Source organism: Sciurus carolinensis, chromosome 16 (genome assembly GCF_902686445.1).
Source record: "Sciurus carolinensis chromosome 16, mSciCar1.2, whole genome shotgun sequence".
Classification (NCBI taxonomy): domain Eukaryota; kingdom Metazoa; phylum Chordata; class Mammalia; order Rodentia; family Sciuridae; genus Sciurus; species Sciurus carolinensis.
In genome coordinates this window covers 44,910,644-44,938,410 of record NC_062228.1, presented here as the reverse complement: position 1 = coordinate 44,938,410, position 27,767 = coordinate 44,910,644, and the positions used below count along the sequence as shown (strand labels likewise).

Below are 27,767 nucleotides of genomic sequence, written 5' to 3'. Positions count from 1 at the left end.
TCAACGCTTAGCACCACATAAAAATAAAATAAAGCCATTTTGTTCATTTATGACTACAAAAAATATTTTTAATTTAAATAAATAAAGGTCCATCAACTAAAAATTAATAATAGTAGTAATAATAATAATAATATGGGACCATCAACTAACTGAACTGACCAGTGGAACTGAATAAAGAATCTAGAAATGGAACCAAATAAAGAATTTTAGTGTATGGTGAATGACTCATCTCAAATCAGTTGGGAAAAGATGACTTTTCAGTGAGGATACAAGGGTCAATTTATTAATCTCTCTGGGGAAAAGAATGACCTACAACCTATATTTAAAGATTCAACTCCAAATAGGTCAAAATTTAAAACTTAAAGAAAAATTATAAGGGCTAAAAGTTGGGCAAATGACTTTATGACCACATAATGGAGAAAACCTAACTTCAACATGTAAAACTCTGAATTTAAGGGATTGATCATCCCTACCATGTGACAGTTTTTTTTTTAATTATGAACTGGAAAAAATATTTTATATTACAATCTCCCAATCGCTTCTAGGCCTTTTGGCTAAGATCAAGTGTAGTATAATACAATCTCCCTAATATGTAAGAAGCACCAAAATAATTGATATTTTTAAAAGATTAACAGTCTAATTTAAAAAGATAAGAGAAAAATAATTCACAAAACTGGGTTTCTGTTGATAACTATATAGAGATATTGGGACTATAACTTTACAGAGATAGTTTTTTAGGAATTTAGAATGGCAATAAATAAATACAATACAAAAAATTGAAAACCTGTAATTTAGAGAGACCACAGAGAGTAATTACAGAGAGACCTGTAATTAAGAGACTGGTACAATCTCTTTGGAAAGCCTTTTCTCTGTGTGTGTGTCCTTCTTTTCCTCTCTAATTTTTTGGTTTGCTTGCTGAGTCTTCTCTGCATTTATTGACTAATTTTTCCCCAGTCTCTCATATTCCATTTTGAAGTCAGCATAGGTACCAGAAAGAGCCCCAGAATATAAAAGCAGCCCAAGGAAGTCAAAGAGAGTTACGCTGGGCATGGCGATACACATCCGTAATTCCTGTGACTTGGGAGACTAAAGCAGGAAGATCCCAAATTCAAGGTCAGCCTGGAAAATGTAGTGAGACCCTATCTCAAAATCAGACGTGCTCAGTAGTAGACTGCCCCAGGGTTCCATCCCCAGTACCAAAATAAATAAATAAAACTGATGAAGGACATGAGTAGATATTTCTCCAGAGAAGATAAACAGATGTCCAATGAGCAAGTGAAAAGATGTTCAACTTCATGAATCATTAGGGAAGTGCAAATCAAAACCATAATGACATACCACTTCACTCCATTAGGTTGGCTATTGTTTAAAAAATTGAAATAACAGGTTTTGGTGAGCATATGGAGAAATTGGAACCTTGTGCATTGTTGGTGTTAGAGTTGCAGGACACAGTTTAGAGGTTTGTCAATATGTTAAACACAGACTCACCATGATTCAGTAATTATACTTCTGGTTGTTACTCAACAGAATTAAGAGCAGGAACTCAAACAATGAGCAATGGAGCATTATTCACAATCATCCAAAGATGGAAACAACCCAGATGCCCATCAACAGATGAATGGATAAACAAAATGTGATATATTTATACGTATCCTAGGTGACCCTCTCCATCCACCCCCAGGCTCTGACTCTGTACTTTGCCAAGTGCCACTCCAACACACGGAAAACAGGCTGCCAGTTCCACAAGGAAGTGGCATTGGAATGAACTGGAATCTCCAAAATTCTTATGTAAATTAAGATTACATAAAGATGGCAAACTGAAGTCATGGTGTTGGTCCTTACTGTCAATCATTTTCCCATCCATTAGATGTACAATCTAGTAAATAAATCTGTGGTAGAAAGAGGCAGTGAGATAGTCATTGAAAATGCATCTTATAAATGTTAAAAGTAATACCATGCACCAGTTATCAATCCTATGAGAACAGAACACTGCACCAGTTATTAGTCCCAAAGGAAAATTCTAAACACTTCTGCCTATAGTATCTTGGTTGCCTAGGGAAACAAACATTTTTCCATCCAGTCAAACAATGATGAAACAATGCTTTACCTACATGGAGGGGGAAAAAAAAGGATCGGTTTTCATAATGTGCCTCAATCCCCCTGGGCCAGGGGTTCCCATTAATCAACATAGGGCAGTTGGCTACAAACATCCTTCTCCTGCTACCCTAGAAGGACCCCATCCTGTCCCCTTTCCTTGGCGAACAGATTACAATAGTGAGATTGACCAGGTGGTGTGTTACCCACATGTTTCAGCAAAACAAAGATTTAATACTGGGCCTGCAACAGAGAAAGATAATTCTCACTCAAGGCAGTAAGCTCAGCATAAACTATATGGGCTTTTCATCTCTTGATTAGGAAACATTCCGCGTCCAACGTCTGTTCTTATGTGACCAAGTAGGGGATCAAAAGACTTTGTGTTGGGGTTGGGTTGTAGCTCAGTGGTAGAGCGCTTGCCTAGCACATGTGAGGAGCTGGGTCCATCCTCAGCACCATATTAATTAACTAATTAATTAATTAAAGGTATTGTGTCCATCTACTAAAAAAGAGAAAAAAAATTAAAAAAAAAGATTTTATGTCTTTCCCCACTGTGGGTTTATATTCACATATATCAACAAGGCTGCCTAACATTTGTGGGATCTTAGAAAATAGGATTTGCTATGTTTGGGGAATTTCCAGAGCCAGCTCAAGTCCAGGAAATCTAGGAATAATAGTGGAAATTGGATATAAGGGGCAATGATATACATAACTGAAGCAATTAGTTAAGACTTTCTTATATGAGGCTTTACTCAGAGGTTCTGGAAATAGAATTTACAGAAATTCAGAAGGTCAGGATGAGAGCAGAGTTCATATCTCCACTGGTTTCTTCATCTGAGGCTACTTGCGAAGGACCAAAGTTTTCCTACTTCAAGAACAATTAAGTCCCTACTTTTTTTCTATTCCAAATTATGCTCAGCCTCATTATCCAACACAGAGGTTCCACAATATGGAATAATAAAATATTCAACATAAGATATATAAAAGTTGAGAAAAGTGCTTCCTTCTACTCAATTTTCCAGGGAGAAATTAAAGTTTCTACACTAAAACCCCTGAAAAGTTAAAGTCCAAAGTAGCCAACATCTAAAAGAGTAGAATTTGAAAATTTATCTTCTTCCTTCTTGGAAAAACAAATTCCAAAATCCAAATTTCACAAAGTAAATAATAATAAAAAATAGTCATTGTCTCCAAACCCTTTTTAGGCTCATCCTTAAAAGGGTTCCCCAAGCCTGACTTGAATTTAGATGCTTTTAACAGTTATGCCTGGGTTGCCTCTCACTGAAATTGTTACAGATGTAACAATTTAGATAGTGCAAATGTTGCTCTTTTGTTGAATCTAAGGAGCTATTTGAGCACATCATATCATCATAATACCTGCCAACTCATCCCAAATTTAGAAAATATAGCTGAGCCCAGTGGCTCATGCCTGTAATCCCAGCAGCTTGGGAGGCTAAGATAGGAGGATCACAAGTTCAAAACCAGCCTCAGCAACTTAATGAAGCCCTAAGGAACTTAGTGAGACCCTGTCCAAAATAAAAAATAAAAAGGGCTGGGGATGTGACTCAGCCAATGGTTAAGCATCCCGATTTAATTCCTAGTACAAAAAAATTTTAGAAAACGCCATTCGGGTTGGGGATGTAGCTCAGTGGTAGAGCACTTGTCTGGCATGTGCATGGCCCCAGGTTCAGTCCGTGGCACTGCAAAAATAAAAAAAAATATATAACTAAAATTAAAAGCACACACACCACTTCCCAATTATGGATATAATTAGCCCAGCTGCTGCAATGTGTAGAGAGTCAGTAATTTGAATTGCCAAAGTACAAATACTCTTGTGTTTCCCGGGAGAGAGTATGGATGAAGAAAATCTTCACTTTGGTATTACGAGAATGCTGATCATTCTGCATAGGGGTTCATGAGCTGTGAATCTGAGCTTTTGGAAATCTCAAATGCAAGAGGAAATTATGGCATGCTTACCAACTCTGGGGCAATATTCCCCATTTCTTTCTCTGAATTTGTATTTGAAAAATAGTTTTTTTTTTTTTTTAAATGCAGTAGTGGGGATTGAACCCAAGGCTTTGCACATGCCAGACAAGTGCTCTACCACTGAGCTACACCCCCAGCCCTCTTCCTTGAGGTTTATAAATGTAATGATGGCAGATCTAGTCACCAGGTTTTGAGATCCTTTTCCTTCCCATTGTGCATGTTCAGAGCATCTTCATTTCTGCTTTTTCTCTGAGTTCTGTTTTAGGGGTTCTCTAGAACCACCTTGATGGTGGGGTCAAAATAAAGTTATGGCCTTCTCCATCTCCTGAAACAGCTATTTTCAGTTCTGTGCCATTATAGACGCTGCTGTGGAATTTATTCATTCTGCAACCTCTTACTATGAGGAGATGGAGGGCATACATACTGGGCAGGGTACTAGTAGGTTATATCAAAGTTAGAGATAAAGTTAATATTAAATTTAAAACTGGATTTAGTCCCATGATTCCTTAACACACATTTTAAGAAATCTGGCTCATAGCTAAAATATATATGTGTAATTTGTCATGCCTGACCAATAGACAAATACAAAGGCTTTACCTGCCAGGTGTCACAAGGAAAAGGTGCCATCTATTCACCAGGCTTGGTGCACAGCCAATACACCCCAATCTCTGGAAGAAGTTACAGTCGAGGTCTCAGGTCCCTGGTGGGCCATGCTCTTATACATATTTTAACTTCTAGCCTAGGCACTTCCCCACAGAATCCTCTTGACCAGGGGTCTTGAGTGGTGGCCCTCCTCAGGCATTTCAGCCAAGATCTCCTTGTGGCAGCAAAGAAAATAGGTGGAAAGACCAAAGACAATCTTTCACACTCACCCTCCTTTCTCTCCCCACATCCCTTCACCTTGACTCTTCAAAACTGCAGGAGCTGGGGCTGGGGAGATAACTCAGTCAGTAGAGCACTTGCCTTGTAAGCATAAGTCCCTGGGTTTGATCCCTAGCACCCCCCCCCAAAAAAAAAAAAAACTGCAGGAGGCTTTGTTTGGGGCTTGCTTGGCTGTGAGATTATTCCCCAAGTCAGTGCTGATCCACTGGACCCTGGACTGGCTGCTTTATGGGGGAAAATGGAATAGGAGAGGGGTAGTTGACACTTTGTTTGGCTTAATTTCTTGCATATGCAATTGTAATGTATAAAGACTTGACTGTTACTTTATTTTGTCTTGTCTTAATTGGCTGGCTATTCTGATACCTGGCAACCCAGTGCTCTCGAGGTTGGCTTCTGATGCGTTCCCTGTATATATTCTTTTATTGCTTAATCACATTAAAAACAACAGGATGGGGCAAGGGAAGCAGCTCAGGGGTAGAGCACTTGCCAACCACGTGCAAGTCCTTGGGTTCAAACCCCATCACTGCAAAAACAAAAACAAAAACAATCCCTTTACTACATTACATAATAGACATATTTGTTAGCAAAACAAGACATTATACATAAACAAGCATCTATGAAAAATAAAAAGTGAATGAAACATTTATTATTGAGTTGTTATTTGTATTACATTTCCAGTATCTGCTTTCTATGCTTTTAAATTGATTATTAATTATATCTACTTATGGGGTAAAATGTGATGACACCTTGTGTACATTGTGAAATGATTGAATCAGGATAATTGACATAATCATCACCTTATATTCTTATTCTTTGTGGTGAGAACATTTAAAATCCACTCTTTTAGCAACTTTGAAATACAAAATATATTTTTACCTAAAGTCACTGTTCTGTAAAATAGATCATAAGAATTTATTTCTTGTAGCTGACATTGTGTAGTCCCTGTTTAACATTGCCCTTTTCTGGATCTCCTTTAGCCTCTGGTAACCACCATTACAATCCTACTTCTGTAAGTTTGACCTTTTTGAATTCCACACATAAGTGAGATCATGTGGTGTTTTGTCTTTCTGTGTCTGGCCTATTTCACTTAGCATATTGTCTTCCAGGTGCATCCATGCTGTCACAAATGGCAGAGTTTCCTTTATTAAGGCTGAATAGTATTCCATTGTGTGTGTGTGTGTGTGTGTGTGTGTGTGTGTGTATCACATTTTTATTCACTCATTCTTTGACGGGCACTTAGTTTGTTTACATATCTTGGTTATTATGAAGAATGATGCGGGGCTGGGGGTGTAGCTCAGTGGTACAGTGCTTTCCCACCACATAAAAATAAAGGGATTGTGTCCGTCTACAACTAAAAAATATATTTTAAAAAAGAATACTGTAGTGAACATGGCGTGAAATCTCTTTGAAATTTCAGTTCCTTTGGATATACACTCAGAAGTGGAGTTACTGAATCACACAGTGATTTTTAGTTTGAGGAATCTCTGTGTTATTTTCTAAATTGGTTGTACCAACTTACATTCCCACTATCAGTGGACAAGTTTTCCCTTCTCTCCACATCCTCAGCAACAATTGTTTCTTTTTGATAACAGTCATACACCCCTCCCGTATGTGAAGTGGTATTGCATTGTAATCTTAATTTGCATTTCACTGATTACTAGTGATGTTGAGCATTTTTTCCAAATATCTGCTGACCATTTGTATGTTTTCTTAGGACTGGGGATATAGCTCAGTTCATAGAGTGCTTGCCTGTCAAGCAAAAGGCCCTGGGTTCAATCCCCAGCACCACAAAGAAAAAGAAACATGTTTTCTTTGGAAAGATGCTTAGGCAAGTCCTTTGCCAATTTTTAAAGTAGGTATTTGTTTTCTTGCTATCAATTTGTTTAAGTTCCTTAAACTTTGAACCTGAGCCTCTTATTAGATTTATGGTTTGCAAGTATTTTATTCTGCTTTATGCTGTCTCTCCACTCTGTTGTTCCTTTGTTTTACAGAAGCTTTTTAGTTTGATGCAATCCCATTTGTATATTTTTGCTTTGGTTGCCTGTGCCCACACCAAAGTCATGGAGGTTTTCCTCTATGTTTTGGTCTAGTAGTATGGTTTCAGTTCTTAGCTTTAAGTATTTAATCCATCTTAAATTGAATTTTGTGTATGTTGTGAGGTAAGAGTTCCATTTCATTTCTTTATATGTGAATATCCAGTTTTCTCAACTTTATTATTACTTTTCATGGTGCTGGGGATTGAACCCAGGGCCTCATATATGCTAGGCAAACTACTACTGAGTCACATCCTCAGCCCACAGTACCATTTATTGAAGAGACTATTATTTACTCATTGTGTGTTCTTGGCACCTTTGTCAAAAACCCATTGACCATAAATGTGTTTAATTCTGGGCTCTCTATATGTTCCATTAGTCAGTGTGTCTGGTTTTATGCTTTTAGTTCGTTTGTTTTGCAGCACTGGAGACTGGAACTTTGATGGGGGTTGTACTAAATGTTTAGATTGCTTTGGATAGTATAAACATTTTAATTATATTAATATTTACCAAACTCCTGACTTGGGTTGCTCATGTTACTTGTTTTGGCAAGCAGGATGAAGCTGAGGGACAGTACGTAGTTACAAGTCTAGATCTCAACAGGCCTCATTCATTTCTGCTTTCCTTTCCCCCTGCCATGACCAAGGTAAGACCAGGTGTAGGCTAGCACACTAATCATAGGGGGAGGAGACACACAAGGAACAGAAGTGAATTTCCTCAGTCACACTTGGTTTAAATGAGTCAATGTTCATTCATCACCCAGCCAGCTTCCATATAGATGTGTGAGCCCTGCAGAAATAAGCACCATTGCTCAGATGAGCCCTATCAACATCAGCTGTTCCACAGATCTTTGAGAATAAGTGATTACTGTTTTAGCCCATTGATTTCCAGTACTTCTGTAGCAGTGGTAAAGGATGCATAGCTGATGGCATATCTGTTTAATTGGTAGTACATGAAAAAATAGTGCATCTTACAAATGAGTATTCAATAAAATGGTAATATTAGTACAATTCTAAGAAGTCATATCATCCCTGTGATTATTGCTTTCACTTAAGCTCTTACTACTTCCTGCATAGTGAAGACAAGACTTTCTCAGTCAATACATCCTATACTGTCGGTCCTCTGTATTCATGGCATCTGGAGCCCTGAATTCAACCAACTGCAGATTTAAAATATTTTGGGGGGAAATTGCATCTGTTCTGAACATGCATAGACTTTTTTCCTTGGCATTATTTCTTAAACAATACAGTAGAACAACTCTTTATATAGCATTTATATTGTATTAGGTACTTCAAGTGGTGTAAAGATGATTTAAAGAATTTGGGCTAATGTACATAGGTTATATGAAAATACTATGTATTTTATTTATTTATTTAAAATTTTTGTTGTAGATGAACATGATGCCTCTATTTATTTTTATGTGGTGCTGAGGATCAAACCCAGTGCCTCGCTTTTCATTCTATTAAACAAAACTTCCATACTAAGTAAAAACTTCCCTCCCTTTCCTCCCCCAACCTCTGATAATCTCTACTCTATTTCTTATCCCTTTGAATTTGCCTATTCTAGGTACTTTGTGTAAGTGAAATCATTCATTATTTGTCCTTTTGTGTCTGAGTTATTGTACTGCATATTGTTTTCAAGGTTTATGTTGCATCAGAATTTCATTCCCTTATAAGTCAGAATAATATATCATTGTATGTGTATGTCACATTTTGTTTATTTGTTATTTATCTGTTGGTGGGCATTAGGGTTGTTTCCACCTTTTGGCTGTTGTGAATAGGGTTACTATAAACATGTATGTACAAATCTCTCTGAGTCCCTGCTTTCAAGTCTTTTGGGGTATATACCAAGAAGCTGAATTGCTGGATCACACGGTGTTAGCTTGATCTGTTTTATGCTGCTGTAACAAAATACAGGATGCTAGATAATTATCAAGAAAAGAGGCTTATTTGCTTCACAACGCTGGTGATTGAGTGGTTCAAGCAGCATGGTGTTGGTATCCTAGTAGAGGCCCCTGGCTGCATTGTCATGTGACAGAGATATCAAAAGCAAACTGATCTCATGCAGAGGAGGTCAAGGTTTAGGTGGTGTCTTTTTATTTTTTTAATGTTTTTGATCAATGGATCTGGTGCTGAGTACCAAACCCAGGGCCTCACACATGCCAGGCAAGCGCTTTACCACTGAGCCACAACTCCAGCCTCTAGGTGGTGTCACTGTAAAACAATACCCTCTCATGAGAGCTAGTCCAGTCAGGAGACTTGACCTACTTTCATGATAGCATTCATTCATTCTTGAGGGTGGCAACCCCATGACCTGATTATCTTCTCGGAGACCCTACCTCCTAAAGATTTTTCCATCTTCATACTCTTACGTCAGGGACCAAGCTTCCAGCTCGTGAACTCTGGAGAACAGGGTAGGGAGCGGAGGATGAACCATTTCCCACAGGAGAACATGCAATTCTATTTGTAACATTTTGAGCTGCTACCAACTGGTTTCCCCACAGCTGCACCATTTTACATTTCCACCAGTGATTCACCAGAGCTCCAAGCTCCACATCCTTGCTAACACTTGCTTTGTACTTTTTGATACTTGCCATCCTGGTGGGTATTTAGTGGTTATTGATTACATGTTTATTGTTTATAGTGGCAAATAAGCAACAAGTGAATCAACAGGAAGTGACTGAGTAAATTCCCAGTACATATTATCACAGAAGTACTATGTAGCAATTGCTTCTAATTCTATGTGACCATCACAACTACTCATTTCTGCTGGGTCAAGGATCCAAAGGTTGCCTTCCTAATTTAGTCTGAATTAATTCCTAGTTGTTCTCATGATGCTAACACTGCACAAGAACATGGGCAGAATACTTAAAAGTATTTTGAAAGAATGTTCAAGGAAAGCAATGTTGACAAATGGAAGAAAACAGAATGGTTTATTCATTTTGATATATTTTCAATCTTATTTCAGGACAAACCTTCAAACATGTTAATAACAATCAGTGAAGTACTGTAGTTATATTATCATTTTATTAAATTTAAATTAAATTAATGTATCTGAAATGAGTCTAAGGTTTAAATGCTGTGTACTTTCATTTTTATCACTCTTCAAACGGACCATTAACAATTTCTGTCAAGTTATCATGAAAAGGGATCAAGAAAACAAAAATCCTTACAAAGATACCTTCTTTCATAAGAGGTCCAAGAGCTCCCTTTGCAGTGACACTTTTCCCCAAGGAAATAAACAACGTGAGTGGGGACTGACAGTGTCTGGTAGAACTGAAAACAAAATTATTTGGCAGGTCAAAATTGAAATCCAAGAGTTAATGTTTTACTCATTGGCTTATTAAAAAAAAATTGAGTGACATGGTTTCTTTTTAAAAATGTCTAATTCCTAATGCCAATATTGGTTATATGGAGTATTAAAATTTCTGATGTTTCAGTAAAAACTAACTCCAATTTACAATATAAAATGAATGATAGGATCCTTAAACATATGTAATCCAACCTGTTCCAAAATAATGCTATAACTTTCTTTTTTTACAGTGCTCAGGATTGAACCCAGGGCCTTGTGTATGGGAAGCAAGCACTCTACCAACTGAGCTATATCCCCAGCCCTATGCTGTAACTTCTAAGTAGAGACTGTACAGATTAATGTGACAAGTATATTTAAATAACTGAATTTGTTGCCACCTCAATATTAAAAAGTTTATCTCATATTTGAACATACTAGTATTAGACTGTAGTTTGACTTTCTGAAATTTGTTACCCATACTCAACTGCTGCCCAAAAATATCAAATGAAAAATTTCAGAAATAATTCACGTTGTAAACTGAGCACTCAGGAGCATGATGAAATTTCATGCCCTCTCAATCCATTTGTCCAATGTAAATCATTGCTTTATCCAGTGCATACTGTATGTCCTACCCGCCCAGCATCTCTGGTTATCAGAATAACTGCTGTGGTATCCCAATGCTCATGTTTAAATAAGTCTTATTTTTCTTAATAAGACTTATTTTACTTAGTGATGCTGGCAATCTGGGTATGCCAAAATACAGTATTTTACCTTTAATCAAAAAGGTAAAAGTTCTCAACTTAATAAGAAAAAAAAATCACACTGAGGTTGCTAAACTGTATAGTAGATTGTTGTTAATCTCTTATGACACTTAAGTTTAAAAATTAAACTTTATATTAGATATGTATAGGAAAATCCTAACATATAAAGAGCTAAGCACCATTCAGTTTCAGGCATCCACTGGGGGTTTTAGAATGTATCCTCCTTGAACCAGAGGCACTTAACCACTGAGCCACATCCCCAGTCCTTTTTTACGTTTTATTCTGAGACAGGGGTCTCACTAAATTGCTTAGGGCCTTACTAAGTTGCTGAGGCTGTCCTCAAAACTGTGAGCCTCCTGCCTCCGCCTTCTGAACCCGAGATTACAGACATTTGCCACCACACCTGGCACCATCTTCCTTTTTAAGAAAATAGCAGAAAGAATAGAATGAATACGTATATTACAACTCAGAATTAACTAACATTTTGTTACATATACTTAGAATTTTTAAGGAGAAATAGATTATTTTGACACACAACTAATTTAAAAAAAAAATTTTTTTTCTTTAGTTGTAGATGGACACAATAACTTTTTTTAATATGGTGCTGAGGTTCGAACCCAGTGCCTCACACATGAGAGGTAAGCATTCCACCACTGAGTCACAGTCCCAGCCCTCCAATTCACTCTTAATAGTTTTATGCAAAACCAGGCATGGTGGTACATGCTTATAATCCCAGAAGTTTAGGAAACTGACGCAGGAGGATTGAGTTCAAAGTCAGTATCATCAATTCAATAAGGCCCCAAGCAACTTAGTAAGACTATGTCTCAGAATAAAATTAAAAAGGACTGGGGATGTAACTCAGTGGTTAAGTACCCTGGGTTCAATCCCTACTACTAAAAAAAAAAAAAAAAAAAAAAAAAGTTCTACAAAAAAGTGTTTATCCATAACCAATGCAAGTAACTGGGGTTGGTTAGTGTTGATTTTATTTAGATTTACACAGGTATCTCTACAATTTTTTCATAACTTCAGTTTTCTTCAATCTATATAATTTTTCTTATCTTTCACTGTTAATACATAGATTTAATTTGTACTTAACTGCCAAAGAATATTCTATTGTATGACTATATTTCATTTTATTCATCTATTTCACAAGCAACAGACATGTGTTTCCAATTTTTGGCTACCATTTTTCATGCTGCAATGAACAGACTGATAACAACATTATACTCCCTGTGTACAGGTGTTAGTATCTTGGGTATATGTATATATACTTAGAAGTAAGTATATACTTACTTCTTCTTAGTATATACTTCTTCTTAGTATATACTTACTAATTTCTAAAATAGAAATCTATTCTGGAATCTATTTTAGAAATTCTTTCCCACCCTAAGGTTTTAAAAACACGCATGTATAAAATTTATATTAAGTTTTGCTTTTTGCATTCCAGCATTCAATAGTTTCAGATTTCAAGAGAAATAAATATTTTAATGTATAATGATGACAGAGGTCTATTTATTTTTCAAATTAAGAATCAATTACCCTGAGACCATTTTAAAATTCATCCATAAATCCTGGATGCCAACTCTAGGAATTACCAATTACCCCTAAATTCATGCTTAATGGATTCAGTATTCTGCCCCAAATTCAATTTTATACAACTGCACTGTCAAATACTTTGATGATTAGCTTTACAAAGTACACATGTAGCAAAGCACATAACAAAAAAATAATTGTGTCTCTTCAATTTCAAGTCCTTATAGCTCTCATATTGTTGTCTCAATGTATCTCACAGGCCTCCCAGAATCATGCAAGTGGTCTTCAAAACTTCAACATGAATGCTCATAAAAGTACAATATTAAGTGTTTACTGTGGAAGCTTTTCCCCTTCGGAGGTATAGGTTTTCACTGTACTGATACTTATTAAACATCTTTATATTTTGAGTTGCTGCAGGATTTCTCACATTTTTGTCACTTTAATGTAAAACAAGTTTTCTGATATATTATTAAGTATAAATTCTGCTGGAGTTTTTCCTACCTCCAAGGCCTTCATAGAGCTTTAATGAGTATGAATTCTCTGGTGTCTAATGTGATGTGACTTCTGGCTGAAAGCTTTCCCACATTCGCTACATTGATAAGGTTTTTCACCAGTATGGATTCTCATATGTAGAGCAAGAGTTGAGAACTGAGAAAAGGCTTTCCCACATTCATTACAGCCATAGGGTTTCTCACCTGTATGGCTTCTCATATGTACAGTAAGAGATGAGCTTTGACAGAAGGCTTTCCCACATATTTTACATTCATAAGGTTTATCACCTGTATGGATTCTCACATGTACAATAAGTGATGTGATTCGAGAAAAGGCTTTTCCACATTTATTACATTCATAGGGTTTCTCTCCTGTATGAATATTGTGATGTTTAATGAGGTATTGCTTCTGTCTGAAGATTGTTCCACATTCATTGCATTTATAGGGTTTCTCTCCAATATGAATTTTCTCATGCTCAGTGAGATTTGATTTACCACTGAAGGCTTTCCCACATTCCTTACAAGTGTATGGTTTCTCTCCAGTATGACTTCTCTGGTGTCTAATGAGGCTTGACTTTTGAATGAAAGCTTTCCCACATCCTTTACATTCATAAGGTTTCTCTCCAGTATGGATTCTCTGATGGATAATGAGGTTTTCCTTCTGGCTAAAGGCTTTCCCACACTCATTACATTTAAAGGGTTTCTTCCCACTATGGATGTTCTGATGTTTAATGAGGTATTGCTTCTGGCTGAAGGTTCTTCCACATTGATTACATTCGAAAGGTTTTTCTCCAGTATGAATTTTCTCATGCTCACTGAGATATGATTTTCCATTAAAAGCTTTGCCACATTCCTTACAGGCATATGGTTTGTTTCCTGTACGATTTCTCTGTTTAATGAGGGATGGCGTCTTAATAGAAGTCTTTCCACTTTCATGAGATTTCTCTCCAGTATGATGTTTCTGATGAGAAAGGAAGTTTCCTTTTTGTCCAAAGGCTTTTCCACACTTATTACACTTATATGATTTCTTTCCTGTATGACTTTTCAAATGTAGAGTAAGTGATGAGACCCGAGAGAACACTTTACCACATTCAGTACATTCATGTGACTTTTCTTCAGTATGCATTTTCCTATACTCTATTAAGTTTTGCTTTAGGCTGAAGGTTTTTCTACACTCATAAGGATTCTGTCCAGTATGAATTTCATCATGCTGAAGGAGATCTGAATCAGGCTGAAGACTTTCCAACATTCCTGTCCTGCCCAGGGATTATTCTCCTAGGTTTCCCTTGTAGCTACAGAAATGCAGTAAGGATGAAAGCTTTTCCACCTTTCACTTAACTTGTGTGATTTCTTTTTGGTATTAATTCTCAGGTATCTAACAAACTTGAGTTAATGATGGAAGATTTTTCTCACATTGGTTATCCTGAGATGAGATGATTACAAAAAGGAATAAGCTAGATATAGCATTCTCTATATTAATGGTTCTTTCTTACTCTGCTTCTTCCATATTTAAGTATAAATTATGTTTCAAGCTCTTCAACTGAATCCCATACACAGAAGTGTAGTCTTGAAGAAACAATGTCTGTGCTCCAAGGAAATCCTTTTTCCTAGGTTGTCTAAGTTTTTCCTGTCTATATTTTCACAGAGAATAATGAGACTTCACTTTCAAGTTGTATCTTTATCTGTTTATAAACTTCCCAGGCTTTTTCTTAAAAAAAAAAAAAAAAAAAAAAAAAATCATGGAAAAAGAGTTAACAAGTGCCTGGTGCCTGGCATGTAGTAAGCATTCAATAAATTAGCTTATTGTTATCATCAACATCATTAACACCTGTGAATTTTCCCACAATCATTAATAAAATTTCAGAAATATGCTTTTAAAATAGACTATTCAAGACTAATCAGTATAAAAGTTCAAATACATGTAATATTCATAAGTATATACATCTTCAACTGCTTTTAATTAATTAATTTAAAATTATTTTATTGTTGTTGTTTATCTTTTATTTGATGATGGGGATTGAACCCAGAGCCTCATGCATGCTGGGCAAGTGCTTTGCCACTTAGCTATTTCCCTAGCCCTTCAACTGCTTTTAAATGTAACCCTATATATATCATGAACAGTAAAATAAGAGAACACATAAAGACTAGGCAATTATTATGATGAATGACAAATATGAGATTGGCAGAATGTAGGATAACAGAGCAAAACATAAAATGAACAGAAGAATATAAATAAGGTATTTACTTCTACATCTTCCTAGAATTCCAATAAATGATTTTAAAAAATCAAAAAAGATGAAGGTAGGCAAATACAAAAATTGTAAGGTCAAGACCCCAAGTGAACAAAAGGTATTGGGGAATTCTGGAAGGGAAGTAAATGGAGAACTGTATACAAGGGGATGAGTAAATGTTTACATATATAATAGGAACTGGATTCCCAGAAGGTTGGTTGTTGCCAGATGTGTAATGATGAATGGATTCTTTTCTGAAAAAAGTATTATCCATAAGAATACTTACAGACACTATTTGGAGTAATATAAAAAACATCTAGATTCCTAACTGATTGCTGCACAGTGAAGCTCAGTGTTTTAAACCTCATCAAGCACAGAGAGATTATAATAATCTCTCTAGATCCTCAATGTTAAATATTAATGTAGAGTTAAAAGATCATAAAACATTTGATGAAGGCCCTAACATCAGAGACAGATGAAAACAAATAGGCAAATACAAGGCAAAGAATAGAACACAAATATATAACAATATATCTGGGCTATGTAGCTCAGTGATAGAGCTCTTGCTAGCATGCATGAGGCTCTGGATTCAGTCCCCAGTACTGAAAAAATTAAAATAAACATTATATTTAATGTCACAAAAAGCCAAGAGAAGATTCTTATAGCAATGAAATATTAACAGGGCTCTAAAAAAGAAGTACTTTTGGAAATTAACTTTAAAAATTTAATGCAAGGAAAAAAAAAGTCTAGGAAATCTAGAATAAAAAAAGGAAGAATGGAAGGAAGGGAGAAAGTGATAGGGATATACAGACACGAGTGGTGGAAACATGATGAGGTTAAGGGAATAATTCTACAAACTGGGCCCACTGTGCAGACCCGCCCCCACATACTTTTGGTTTTTTATGGTGGGGTGGTACTAGGGAATGAACCAAGGGACACCTTACCACGGAGCTTCATCTCCAGTCCCCAACTCCACCTTTTTTTTGAGTCAGGATCTTGCCAAATTGCTTAGGCCCTCATTAAGTTGCCAAGGTTGGCTCTGAACTTGCAATCCTCCCACCTTAGCCTCCCCAGCTGGCTGTGACAGGCATGTGACACCATGCCTGGCTATTCTTTCACTCTGAAAAGCAATTTACCTGCAGCCCTGTGTGGCTTAAGTGGACAGGATATGTTAACTCTGCGGAGCCTTTATATTGCGGGGGTGAATACTGGGGATTGAACCCAAGGGCCATTTACCGCTAAGCTATATGCCCAGCCCTTTCTTAAAATTTTTTAAATTTTGAGACTAAACTGCTTAGGGTCTCTCTAATTTGCTGAGGTTGGCCTCAGACTTGCAATCCTCCTGCCTTAACCTCCCAAGTTGCTGGATTACAGGTATACACCACCATGCCCAGCTCCCTTTCCTATCCCTTCTAATAAACTCATGCCTGTTACTCTGAGTGACATGTCTGAAATCTTTCTGGCATGCTTATAAAAATAAAGGTTTGAAGGGGGGCCTTACTTTCATGGAAGGCCCAGCTCTGTAACAAAAGGAATAAAGAGAGTAATGATTGGACGGTTCAACAACTATTAGAAGAGTTGGAGAGGAAATCTGAACAAAAATGAATGTAGGTAATTTTCAAAGAATACAAGAAAACTTATCAGAATTATAGATTGAATTTATATATTGAACAGGCCCATCAAGTACAAAGAACATTATTCCATTTAAAAAGGAATCTACCTTGCTGGATGTGGTGGTGCTCGCCTGTACTCCCAGTGGCTTGGGAGGCTAAGGCAGGAGGATCATGAGTTCAAAGGCAGTCTCAGGGGGCTGGGGTTGTGGCTCGGTGGTAGAGTGCTTACCTGACATGTGTGAGGCCCTACCTGGGTTCGATTCTCAGCACCGTGTACAAATAAATAAATAAAATGAAGGTAAAATAATTGGAAACAAAAAAAAAAAGCCTGAGCAATTTAGCGAGAACCTAAGTTATTTAACAAGACCCTATTTCTAAATAAAATATGAAAAAATTAAAATTAAAAAAATTATAAGACTCTACCCTAAAGCATATCACAGTGAAACTTCAGCTAGGGATAAAAAGGGGATACTAAATATTTATTTTATTTAAAATTTTTTTTTGGTTATTGATGGACCCTTTATTTTATTCATTTATTTATATGCAGTGCTGAGGATAAACCCAGTGCCTCACACATGCCAGGCAAGTTCTCTACCACTGAGCCACAACCCCAGCCCTCTAAATATTTATTAAAAGTTATTTATCATATAAAGAGAAGTAAAAAGATTTATTGTATCAAAAAACACTTAACTCTAGAAACTAACAAGACAATGGACACTCCCAATCCCAAATAATAAATATAACAATAATTAATAAAAATATAATCATCATTATTATTTGGGACTAGAGATGGAATCCTGGGGCGATTTACCAATGAGCTACATCTCCAGTCCTTTTGTTTTATTTTGAGACAGGGTCTCCCTAAGTTGCTTAGGGCCTCACTAAATTACTGAGGATGGCCCTGAACTTCCAATTCATCTGCCTCAACCACCTGAGCTGCCAGGATTACAGGCGTGTGCCACCATGACTGGTTCCTATTTGACTTTTAAAGTTCCTACTCATTATACCTACAGAGTTGGTCTTGAAGACTCGGGTCTTTTAACTTGAACCCATCTATAACTGTATAACTAGAGACAATGCTCTTTTTATCGAGTTGCAATTGAGGCTCACATATGCTAAAAACCAAAGTATACATATAACTAATGATCTCTCACCAAAGAAAGAAATAGGCCAAAAAAGCTATCTTTGCATCTGATTCTGGTTACTATGGTGTTTTAATTATCAATATTATTGTTTCTGGATGTGAAAACTGTCATTAGCATCAATTTCTGTATTCACTTCATTGTTTGCTTTTACTAGGCCTGATACACTGATACCCAAACTCTTCTGTAAAAAGCCCTTTTCTTGCTCTCTCCTAAAACATTTGTTTTTTATCCTTCAACATCATCCTGATCTTTTTGTCAGAATATTATTATTTTCTCATAAACCTTTGTAAGAACTGACTCTGGTAAATGCACTGTCACTCATATCAATGCTTTAACTTTCATAATTTAGAGAAAAAAATGGCCTCAACCCATTCACATAAGTGAAAATTCACTCAAAATAAATCATGGATCTAAAGCACTAATACTATTAATATGAAAGAAAAAAAACGGTAGATTCCATCACAAGTTCAAAACTAATGCTCCTCAAAAACAGTGAAGAATGTGGGGTTGGGCTATGGCTCAGTGGTGGAGCACTTGCCTTGCATGTATGAGGCACTGGGTTCAATTCTCAGCCCTGCATATAAGTAAATGAATAAAATAAAGGTCTACCAACATCTAAAAAATATTAAAAAAAAAAAAAACAATGAAGAAAATGAAAGGGCAAGCTGCAAACTGGGAGAAACTTAAATCTTTAAAAATACACATACACATTCAATTAAAAAAAAATAAAAAGGACTGCCAATCTAAGTGCGAGTTCAAAGAAACCATAACTCTCTCACATTGCAGGTCATAATAAAAAATGGCATAGCCACTTTGGAAAACTGCTCTACGCCTTGATTTTAGTTTTGATTATGTGGTTATATACAACAAAATTCATCAAATAATATACCTCAAGGTGGTGACTTATGTAAATTATATTTCAATCAAGTTGAAAAGGCAAATCCTTCTACATTGTTGCTCTACGAGTGATTTAATGGTCACCTAGTTTATGCTCAAGACTGTAGACAAGAAGGATAAAATGCTGCCTTTCTCTCATTGAGCTTCAATGTACATATTATATATCAAAATGACAATATGAATATAAGATATTATACAGGGCTGGGGAGATAACTCAGCTGGTAGAGTGCTTGCCCCGCAAGCACAAGGTCCTGAGTTCAATCTAAGTTGCTCAGGAAGCCATGATATGCAAACTTTGGGGACTTTGGGCTAGAAGCAATAGAAATGTTTTCATAAGATTGAAGCTCAAAGCAGGATGCAATAATCCCAGCTATTTGCAGGGGCTGTTACAATAGGATTTCATATTTGAGGTCAGTCTGGGCAATTCAGTAAGACTGTCTCAAAAAATAAAAATGGCCAGGAATGTAGCTCAGCGGTAGAATATCCTTAGGTCTAATTCTAGTATGGCAAAATAAATAAATAAATAAACACATAAACAAATGTATGTCAATAATTAAAAAGAAGTTCAATGTTAAATGAGGGATAGGACCTTATTAGATGGATTTAAGGCAAAGATACAAAGAAGCTCATGTTCACCTATGAAGCTCATGTCAAACCCGTGAAAAAGGTTGCAAATGTTAAATCAATTGTGGTAGAGAGAAAAATGAAAATATACTGATATCTTCATTATCCCCAGTAGAGTGTAAATAGGTACTGCTTAAATAAATCAAAGATTAGGAGCTGAAATGTGGCTCTCTGTAGGGTGCTTGCCTAGCATGATGAGAACCTGAGGCCCTGAGTTCAATCCATAGCTGTGGAAAAAGAAAAGAAATCAAGAATCAAGACTAAAAAAATTGATGACTATACAGGTAACTCAGAAAAGGAAGAAAATACAATCTTTCCAGGTTTTCCAGAAGAAAAGACATGCTCGAAACAAAGCAAAGTCAAAAGATTCTATAAAGATAAAGATGGAGTAGAATATAAAACATAATGCATAACGTCATATAAAAGAGCCGGGCTGGGGATGTTGCTCCATGGTAGAGTACTTGCCTAGTATACATGAGGCCCTGAGTTTGATTCCCAGCACTACAAAAAAAACAAACAATACTAACCATATTGTTCATGCTAATAAATGCAATTAGAGCAAACATAACTATAAAAAGGACTATGATAAGCTATGTTGAGTGTTCTCAGTCCCTATCCCAGAACTCTTCCAACAGACAAATCTAAGGTTGGGGTCCAAACAATCTGTATTTAACAAGATTTACATGCCTAAGTTTAGCAATTCCTCACATAGCAAAATTCATCTATACTCTCTACATAAAAGACATGTATCTAAAACAATATGTATCAGAAATGCTGAAAATAATATACAATGATGATAAAAGAGGATAACCAGACTATATCAACTGGAAAAAATCCCACATAGAAAAGCACATTAATAATGAAGAAAAAATTTCTCTCAATTTATGAAACCAAATCTGTAAGAATATATAAAAAAAAAATAAAGAAAAATATAAACCAGGTGCAATGGTGCATATCTGGGATTGAAAGTTTGAGGCCAACTTGGGCAACTCAGGGAAAGCCTGTATCAAAATACAATAAATGGGCTGGGGTGTGGCTCAGTGGTAGAGCCCTAGCCTCACATGTGTGGGACACTGGGTTCAATCCTTAGCACCACATAAATAAACAAAAAATAAAGGTATTGTATAAAAAATATAATAAATAAATAAAAAGGGCTTATAAACTAGGTGTATTCTTCAAAGGACAGGCAAAATACTCTGACCAAAAAAGTAACAGAAATTATAAAACAAAAATAAAAAATGTTTCTAAGATCTACTGATTTTGGCTGGGGGCAGTTGCATACACCTCAATCCCACCAATCTGGTAGGCTAAGGCAAGAGGATCTTAAGTTCAAAACCAGCCTCAGCAATTTAACCAGAACCTCAGCAACTTAGGGAAACCCTATCTCAAATAAAAATAAGCTCTTGCTGGGATTGTAGCCCAGTAGTAGAGTGCTTGCCTATCATGTGTGAGGCATTAGGTTCAATTCTCAGCACCACATATAAATAAAAAAAAGGTTCATTAACAACTAAAAAAAATATTAAAAGCTCAGTAGTAAAGCACCTCTGGGTTCAGTCCCCAGTACCAAAGGGGGGAAAAAAACTAATAGTTTTAACAAACTCTTTGGCCAAAAGGATATATTAATAAATTTCAGAATATTCAGAAATATTACTCATTAAAACAAAGCACATGAGAAACTACAGAACTTATTTGAGCAAATGCTTAGAGAAGAACCTTTAGCATAAACTTTACATTATTTAAAGAAGAAATAACAACAAGCACTTTAAGTGATTAAAATAAGGAAAAGTAGTCAAGAAAAATGAAAGTAAAGATAAAAGAAATTAAGGAATAAACAAAAAGAAATAAAAACACCCATGAATTGATTCTTAGGGAAAAACTTAAAAAGGAATAAAAGAAAAAAAGAGAAAGAAAAAAATAGGAGCAAAAACCTAGCAAATATAATCTCGGAAACTGAAAATGTAAATAAAAAAATAAAAAGAAAAACTTAGTGAAACACTATCTCAAATAAAATAGGTAGTAGTGGTTTCTTTCCCGACCCATTTTATTTTTTTTAAATTAGTTTTTTACATGTTGATGGACTTTATTCATTTATTTTTATGTGGTGCTGGGAATCGAACGCAGGGCCTCACACATGCTAGGCAAATGCTCTACCACTGAGCCACAACCCCAGCCCCTGACCCATTTTAATAGGTCATCATTTACACAGAATACAATTAAGAGTTTGTTTGCCTTTAGGGCATTTTGATTTATATCTCAAAAGTATTTTTTAAACCAGAAAAAAAATACTATTGAAAGGATCATTTTTTTTAATGTTGACTAGTTCAGACTTGTCATTTACAGTGTGAAAAATTCACTTATAATGTGTGTGTGAAAAATGTTGATGTAATGCCTATAACATACAAGGGGCTTTAATTACAAAAGAGAAGTAATCTTTTACTTTCTCATTAGGAATATAATATATTAAGTCCTGATCCATTGTACATCTTATTTTCCCAAATGTAATGAGTTTAAAAAGTAACTGAATATTTGGGAGGCTGAGGCAGGAGGATTGCAAGTTCTGAGTCAACAGCTTATGAGACACTGTCTCAAAATAAAAATAAAAAATAAAAATGACTATAACATGCCCAAATTCACTCATTTTCTTATTGTCTATGACAATACTTTAGTGCTACAATGCCTGAGTTGAGTAGTTTTAACAGTGACCCCATGGACTACAAAACCTAAAATACCTGTTTTCTGGCCCTTTACAGAGTTTGCTGCCTCCCTGTCCTTAGTGTGTCCTCCCTCTTCCAACTGGCATTGTTAAAACAGATCTAATCACAACTATTTACTAGGCAACCTGGAAGGACACTTGATCCTTAAAGAACCTCAAAGACCAAAGTTACCATGCAAATCTGTACAATTTACCACATGACTGTTATATGCCAAGAAATCAATTCCCACATTCCTTAAACTAGTACATTTTGAGGTTCATTATAGTCACTTAGCTTTATATGATTAGTGCACTAATTAGTCCTGTCTCTCTGCTTTGTCCATTATGTCTCTGAAATGCCTAAAAAATGTTAATCACTGGCCTGCACCTCTCTCTTCAACAACTGATTCACATATCTAACTAGCTTTTCAACATCTGTACTTAAATGTCTAATGGGTATTTAATTTGCTGCCCCAAACCAAACTCTTGCTCCATCTCCCAAACCAATTCCTTCCCAATTCTTCGATCTCTTTAAATAACAAGCTAATTCTCCCAGTTTCTCAGGCAGTACTTCCCTTTCTCTCAGATCACACATCTGTTATACTCTCATCTTTCTGGCTGTATCTTCAAAATATGCCCAGAATCTGGCCATTTCTCACATTCTTATTGGAACCACCAAGGTCTAAGTCACATTATATCTTGTAGATTATTTAATAGGTTCCTCACTGGTCTTGCTACTTTTGCCTTTATGTCTTTACAATTCTCAACAGAGCAGTCACAGCAATATTGTCACACTATATCAGGTCACTGCTCTACCTCGAAGCCTTCCACTATACTTATAAAAACATTTAGAAGCACATACAAGATAATATTAATAGTGGTTGCTTCTGGGGAACAGAAATAGAGAATTGAGAGGCCAGGAATAAGGAGACATAATCTATTGTCTTATGTCTTAACATCCTATCAACCTTATGTATTAAATTTTTTAAAAAACATTTGTTTAGTTATAGATGGACATAATACCTTTATATTATTCATTTATCTATATGCGTTGCTGAGGATCAAACCCAGTGCCTCACATATGCTAGGCAAGTGCTCTACCACTGAGCCACAACCCCAACTCAAGCATATGTATTAAATTTTAAGAGTAATTACATTATTTCTTGTTAAAAGTAGCAGAGAAATGATCAAGTAGGATCAATAATAAGTTCCAAACTTGCAATACCATTCAGGAAGTAGAGAAATGTTAAACTATGATGGCTCCAAAGGAAATGAAACTAATGGAAAAAATTCAACTCTGAGCCAGGCACAGTGGCACACACCTATAATCCCAGCAGCTTGGGAGGATTGTGAGTTCAAAGTCAACCTTAGCAAAAAGCAAGGCGCTACGCAACTCAGTGAGACCCGGTCTCTAAATAAAATATAAAACAGGGCTGGGGATAGTGGTCAGTGCCCCTGAGTTCGATCCCTGATACCACAACCCCCCCCCCCCCCCCCCCGCCAAAAGAATTTAATTCTGAGGCACTTAACAGTGAAAGGAGGGAGAAAAGACAGAAGTTACATTTTAAAGAAAAGATCAATACACAAGTTTTTTTTAAAAAATGTTTAGTTGTGGATGGACACAAATTAATTTTCTTATGTGGTGCTGAGGATCAAACCCAGTGCTTCACATGTGCTAGGCAAGCACTCTACCACTGAGTCACAACCCCAGCCCTACACACTAGTTCTTTTAAAGATTACAGATATGTGAAGGATTGAATGTTTAGGGAAATGAGTCTAGGCAACCAAGAAGTGAAAAATGGAAAATGTCAGTGAAAGGAGAACAAACATGACAGAGGCTGTAAAAATCAGAAAATTAAGGCTACAACTGAGACAGAGACTAGTCTCTAAATTAGAGATTAGCAGGGCAACAAATCCTCTAGAATCTGAGAAAAGAGAAGCAAAGACTCCAGAAACTCTCCCTGAATAACTATAATGAACCTTTATTCCATTCATAACTGCCAAATTCTCACTTACCTAGCAAGACCCTTCTTTACATTTCTTCTCAAATCATCCATTGCTCTTTTTGTTTGAACTGGTGACTTTAAACTTGTAAATAGACAAAGTGACACAGGACTTGGCCGTTATGGTCGGGAGTCAAAGCAGCATGCCAGAATTCAGCTGAGTTCTTAGAACCCTCAAAGGTTTTCAAAGGCAAAGAGAAAGTAGCTCCTGGGGATCACACAAAAGTTGGCCTGCAATAAATAACAAAGTTATTATAGTTTGGCTATGAAGTGATCACAAATAAGCTCTTGTGATAGACAATACAGGAATGTTCAGAGGTGAAATGATTATATTTTGAGAGCTGTGACCTAATCAGTAATTAATCCACTTGATGGATTAATAACTTAAAGGACTACTAAAATGGGTAGTAACTGTAGGCATGCGGGATACGGATAGAGGAGGCAGGTCACTGGGGGACTGCCCTTGGGGATTATATTATATACCCATGGCTCCTCCTGCTCTTTTCCTGGGTGCATAGGCAGAGCAAGGCTCCACTACCATGCCCTTCCCTTATTATGTTCTGTCTTACCTGGGCCCAGATCACTGGAGTCAGCCCACCACAAACTGAATCTTTGAAACCATGAACTAAAATAAAACTTTTCCTCCTCTAAGTCATTCTTGTCAAGTATTTTGGTCACAGCAATGAAAAGCTGACTGACATATTATGATGAGGCTTGGGCATGAATAAATGTGAAGCGTATTTGTGCTTTGCATCTCAAGTTAAACCCATTATTCCATTCAAAAGTTCCACATGTTGGATGTGATGGCACATGCCTATAATACAGCTACTTGGGAGGCTGAACCAGGAAGATCACAAGTTCAAGGCCAGTCTACACAATTCAGGGAGACTTTGTCTCAAAAAATAAAAAAGGTTGATGTGCACAGTAGTGCACATCTGAAATCCTAGTGACTCAGGAGGCTGAGGGAGGAAGACTGCAAGTTTGAGGTCACCCTTAGCAACACAGCGAGGCCCTAAGCAACTTGGTGAGACACTCTCTCAAAATAAAAAAGTAAAAAAGGGCTGGGTATGTAGTTCAGTGGTAAAGTATCCTTGGGTTCAATCCCTAGTAGTATAAAATAAAACAAGGCTCCACATATTTCAGATATGGAAAACAGAAGGTAACTTATTTTCAGAAACCATGAGTCTGTGTTATCATAGTTCTCCAGAATCACAAACTCAAGTTTTTAGCTTTTTTTTTTTTTTTTTTAGTTGTCAGTGGACCTTTATTTTATTTATTTATATGTGGTGCTGAGAATGGAATCCAGTAACTCAAATGACAGGCAAGCGCTCTGCCACTGGACCACAACCCCAGTCCCTCAACATATTTTTTTTTAAATATATTTTTTAGTTGCAGATGGATACAATACCTTTATTTTATTTATTTATTTTTTATGTGATGCTGAGGAACCCCAGCCCCCTTTACAGGTTTTATTAAGCAGGTGTCACCTGTGGCGTTGCTCCTGATTGAAATAAAATTTTTGAGTATCATTTCTCCAAAACAACATTTTTCTTATAAATGTGAAGTCCTGGGGCTGGGGAGGTAGCTCAGGAGAGTGCATGCCTTGTAAGCACAAGGCCCTGGGTTCGATCCCCAGCATCCAAAAAAAAAAAAAAAAAAAAGTGAGGTCATAAGCCTTGAACAATATGGATGGTGGATAAAATATTAAGGAAATTATTCTGATAATATTCATAGCTCAGAGCTCTTAAAAATATTAGAGGCCTAAGTTTTACTTAGGTTAGGTTACTCGAGGAGAAATTAAATTTAGTAAGAGTCCCATAATTATATGCACATTCACTGATTCAGCAAATATATTCATCTAATATGTGCTATGAAGAAATCTTAAGTTTCAAATTTGTAATGTGTTATGACAGGGAAAAAGATCAAACTTACTCAGAGGCTTTTTTAGATGTAATAGCCTGAAAACCTGGTTGGATAGTGCTATGAATACTGAAACAGATAATACAAAGGGGGAAATGAATGGAGACAGATTGTAGGAAGCAGCTATCAATAAAATATTTTGGCTATAAAGAATTTGAAGTTCCTATGCAACCTCCAATTGGAGTTGCCCATCAGGCAGCTGGATGTATGACGTCAAACAAGACTCCAATAAAAATGGACCCCTCACACTGCTGCTGATGGAGTACTTAAAGGTGAAAAAGATGATGAAGGCCAAAAATGTAGAAACACCAATGTCAGATGGGCAAGGAGAAACAAGTCCTGCCTTCTTAATAACTTTTACTATTTTCTTTTGTATATTTCAAAATTATTATTTCTATAAGAATTTTTGTACCCTAGTACATTTGCATTTAATTGAAAAAAACACTTGAAGGGACTGTAGATAAATTTGTTTCACTACATTCACATAGGTAATTTGGTATGGGGAAAAACTGGTTAGGACTCAGGCTTCCCTACCCTTTGTGACAAATCAGGGAATCTTAAAAAAGTTCCTTGACCTTTCTTCACTAAAGGCAGGACAACTAGCTTTCCAATTCTGTTCTGTGCAAACTACCTTTTAAAGCTATTCCTAATAGGACATCTCAAAGCAGCTCAACCAAAGATTCTCCAAAGTACTAAGAAAAGTCAAAGTTACTAGTCTAAGCACTCAATAACAAATTTTTCGGAAATCTTTGTTCTAAACAAACAAAAATGTTGATTTCCTCTTCTACCTCACAATGGCTCTACTTTTATATGTCGCTTTTAAAACTGCTTATCCACTCAATTCCTTAGCCCTTTCCTTCTTAAATTCCCGGAAAGCGCACCTTTATTATTTAAGAAAAGAGAATAGTGAGCATTAGAGGTTACTACCTCACAAAGCCACCCTTTCATCCTCAAAACTTGGAACTAGTTTCTAACTGCAACCCCGAACTCACCCTCACACCCTTGGTCACCCACCCTCTAACCCATCCGTTTCCTCCAGTACCCCTGCCCCCATCCGCACAAGCTCTCAACTCTGCAAGTCACAGGAGGTGACTTCTATCCCTTTAGCCTCCCCCGCTCCTTTGCAGGAGCTACGAATCCTCCCCCTAAAGCCTTCCAGGCCGGGCTGGGGCCTTAGAAAACCAGGTCCTACAGAGCCGAAACCGAACTCACCAGCAGACAAAGACAACGATGGCGAGCCAGAGGTTCTGCGCCTGCGCACTCCTCAGGCGCGTTAGCGTTCCCAGGGGTCTCCTGGGCTCTGCCAGCCCGGGCTCCGAACCTGACCTACCGGTTTTGGCTCATCCTTTGCTTTTTTGGCTATGGACTACATTTCCCATAAGTTTCGGGAGTTCTAGTCGGCTTTTCCCGCGAATTCTCTCTGCCAGAGTTTGTGGGACTGTCTCCCTGGTGGCAGGGGTGTGAGTAGGCCGTGTTTCAGGACTCGGCTAATTCTACCTGCCTTTACCTCCGGCAGAGGGCAGCGGTGTCCCAGCAATCAGCGAAGCCCAGACAGGGTGTCTCGACTTTAAGAA

The 27,767-nt window shown here is 36.8% G+C and overlaps 1 protein-coding gene and 1 pseudogene across 1 annotated transcript; one reads left to right on the top strand and one right to left on the bottom strand.

Moving 5' to 3' along the window:
* The first annotated feature begins 534 nt into the window (after positions 1-534).
* LOC124967658 (uncharacterized) lies at positions 535-638 on the top strand (annotated as a pseudogene).
* Positions 639-11,976: 11,338 nt separating this feature from the next.
* On the bottom strand, positions 11,977-27,549 carry Znf260 (zinc finger protein 260). Its single transcript, XM_047527594.1, has 3 exons — positions 27,406-27,549; positions 24,287-24,504; positions 11,977-14,776 (listed from the first exon to the last, which is right to left on the bottom strand). Exon 3 carries the CDS (start codon positions 14,315-14,317, stop codon positions 13,100-13,102), a length of 1,218 nt encoding a protein of 405 aa, XP_047383550.1. The 5' UTR covers positions 14,318-14,776; positions 24,287-24,504; positions 27,406-27,549; the 3' UTR covers positions 11,977-13,099.
* Between the last annotated feature and the right edge of the window lie 218 nt (positions 27,550-27,767).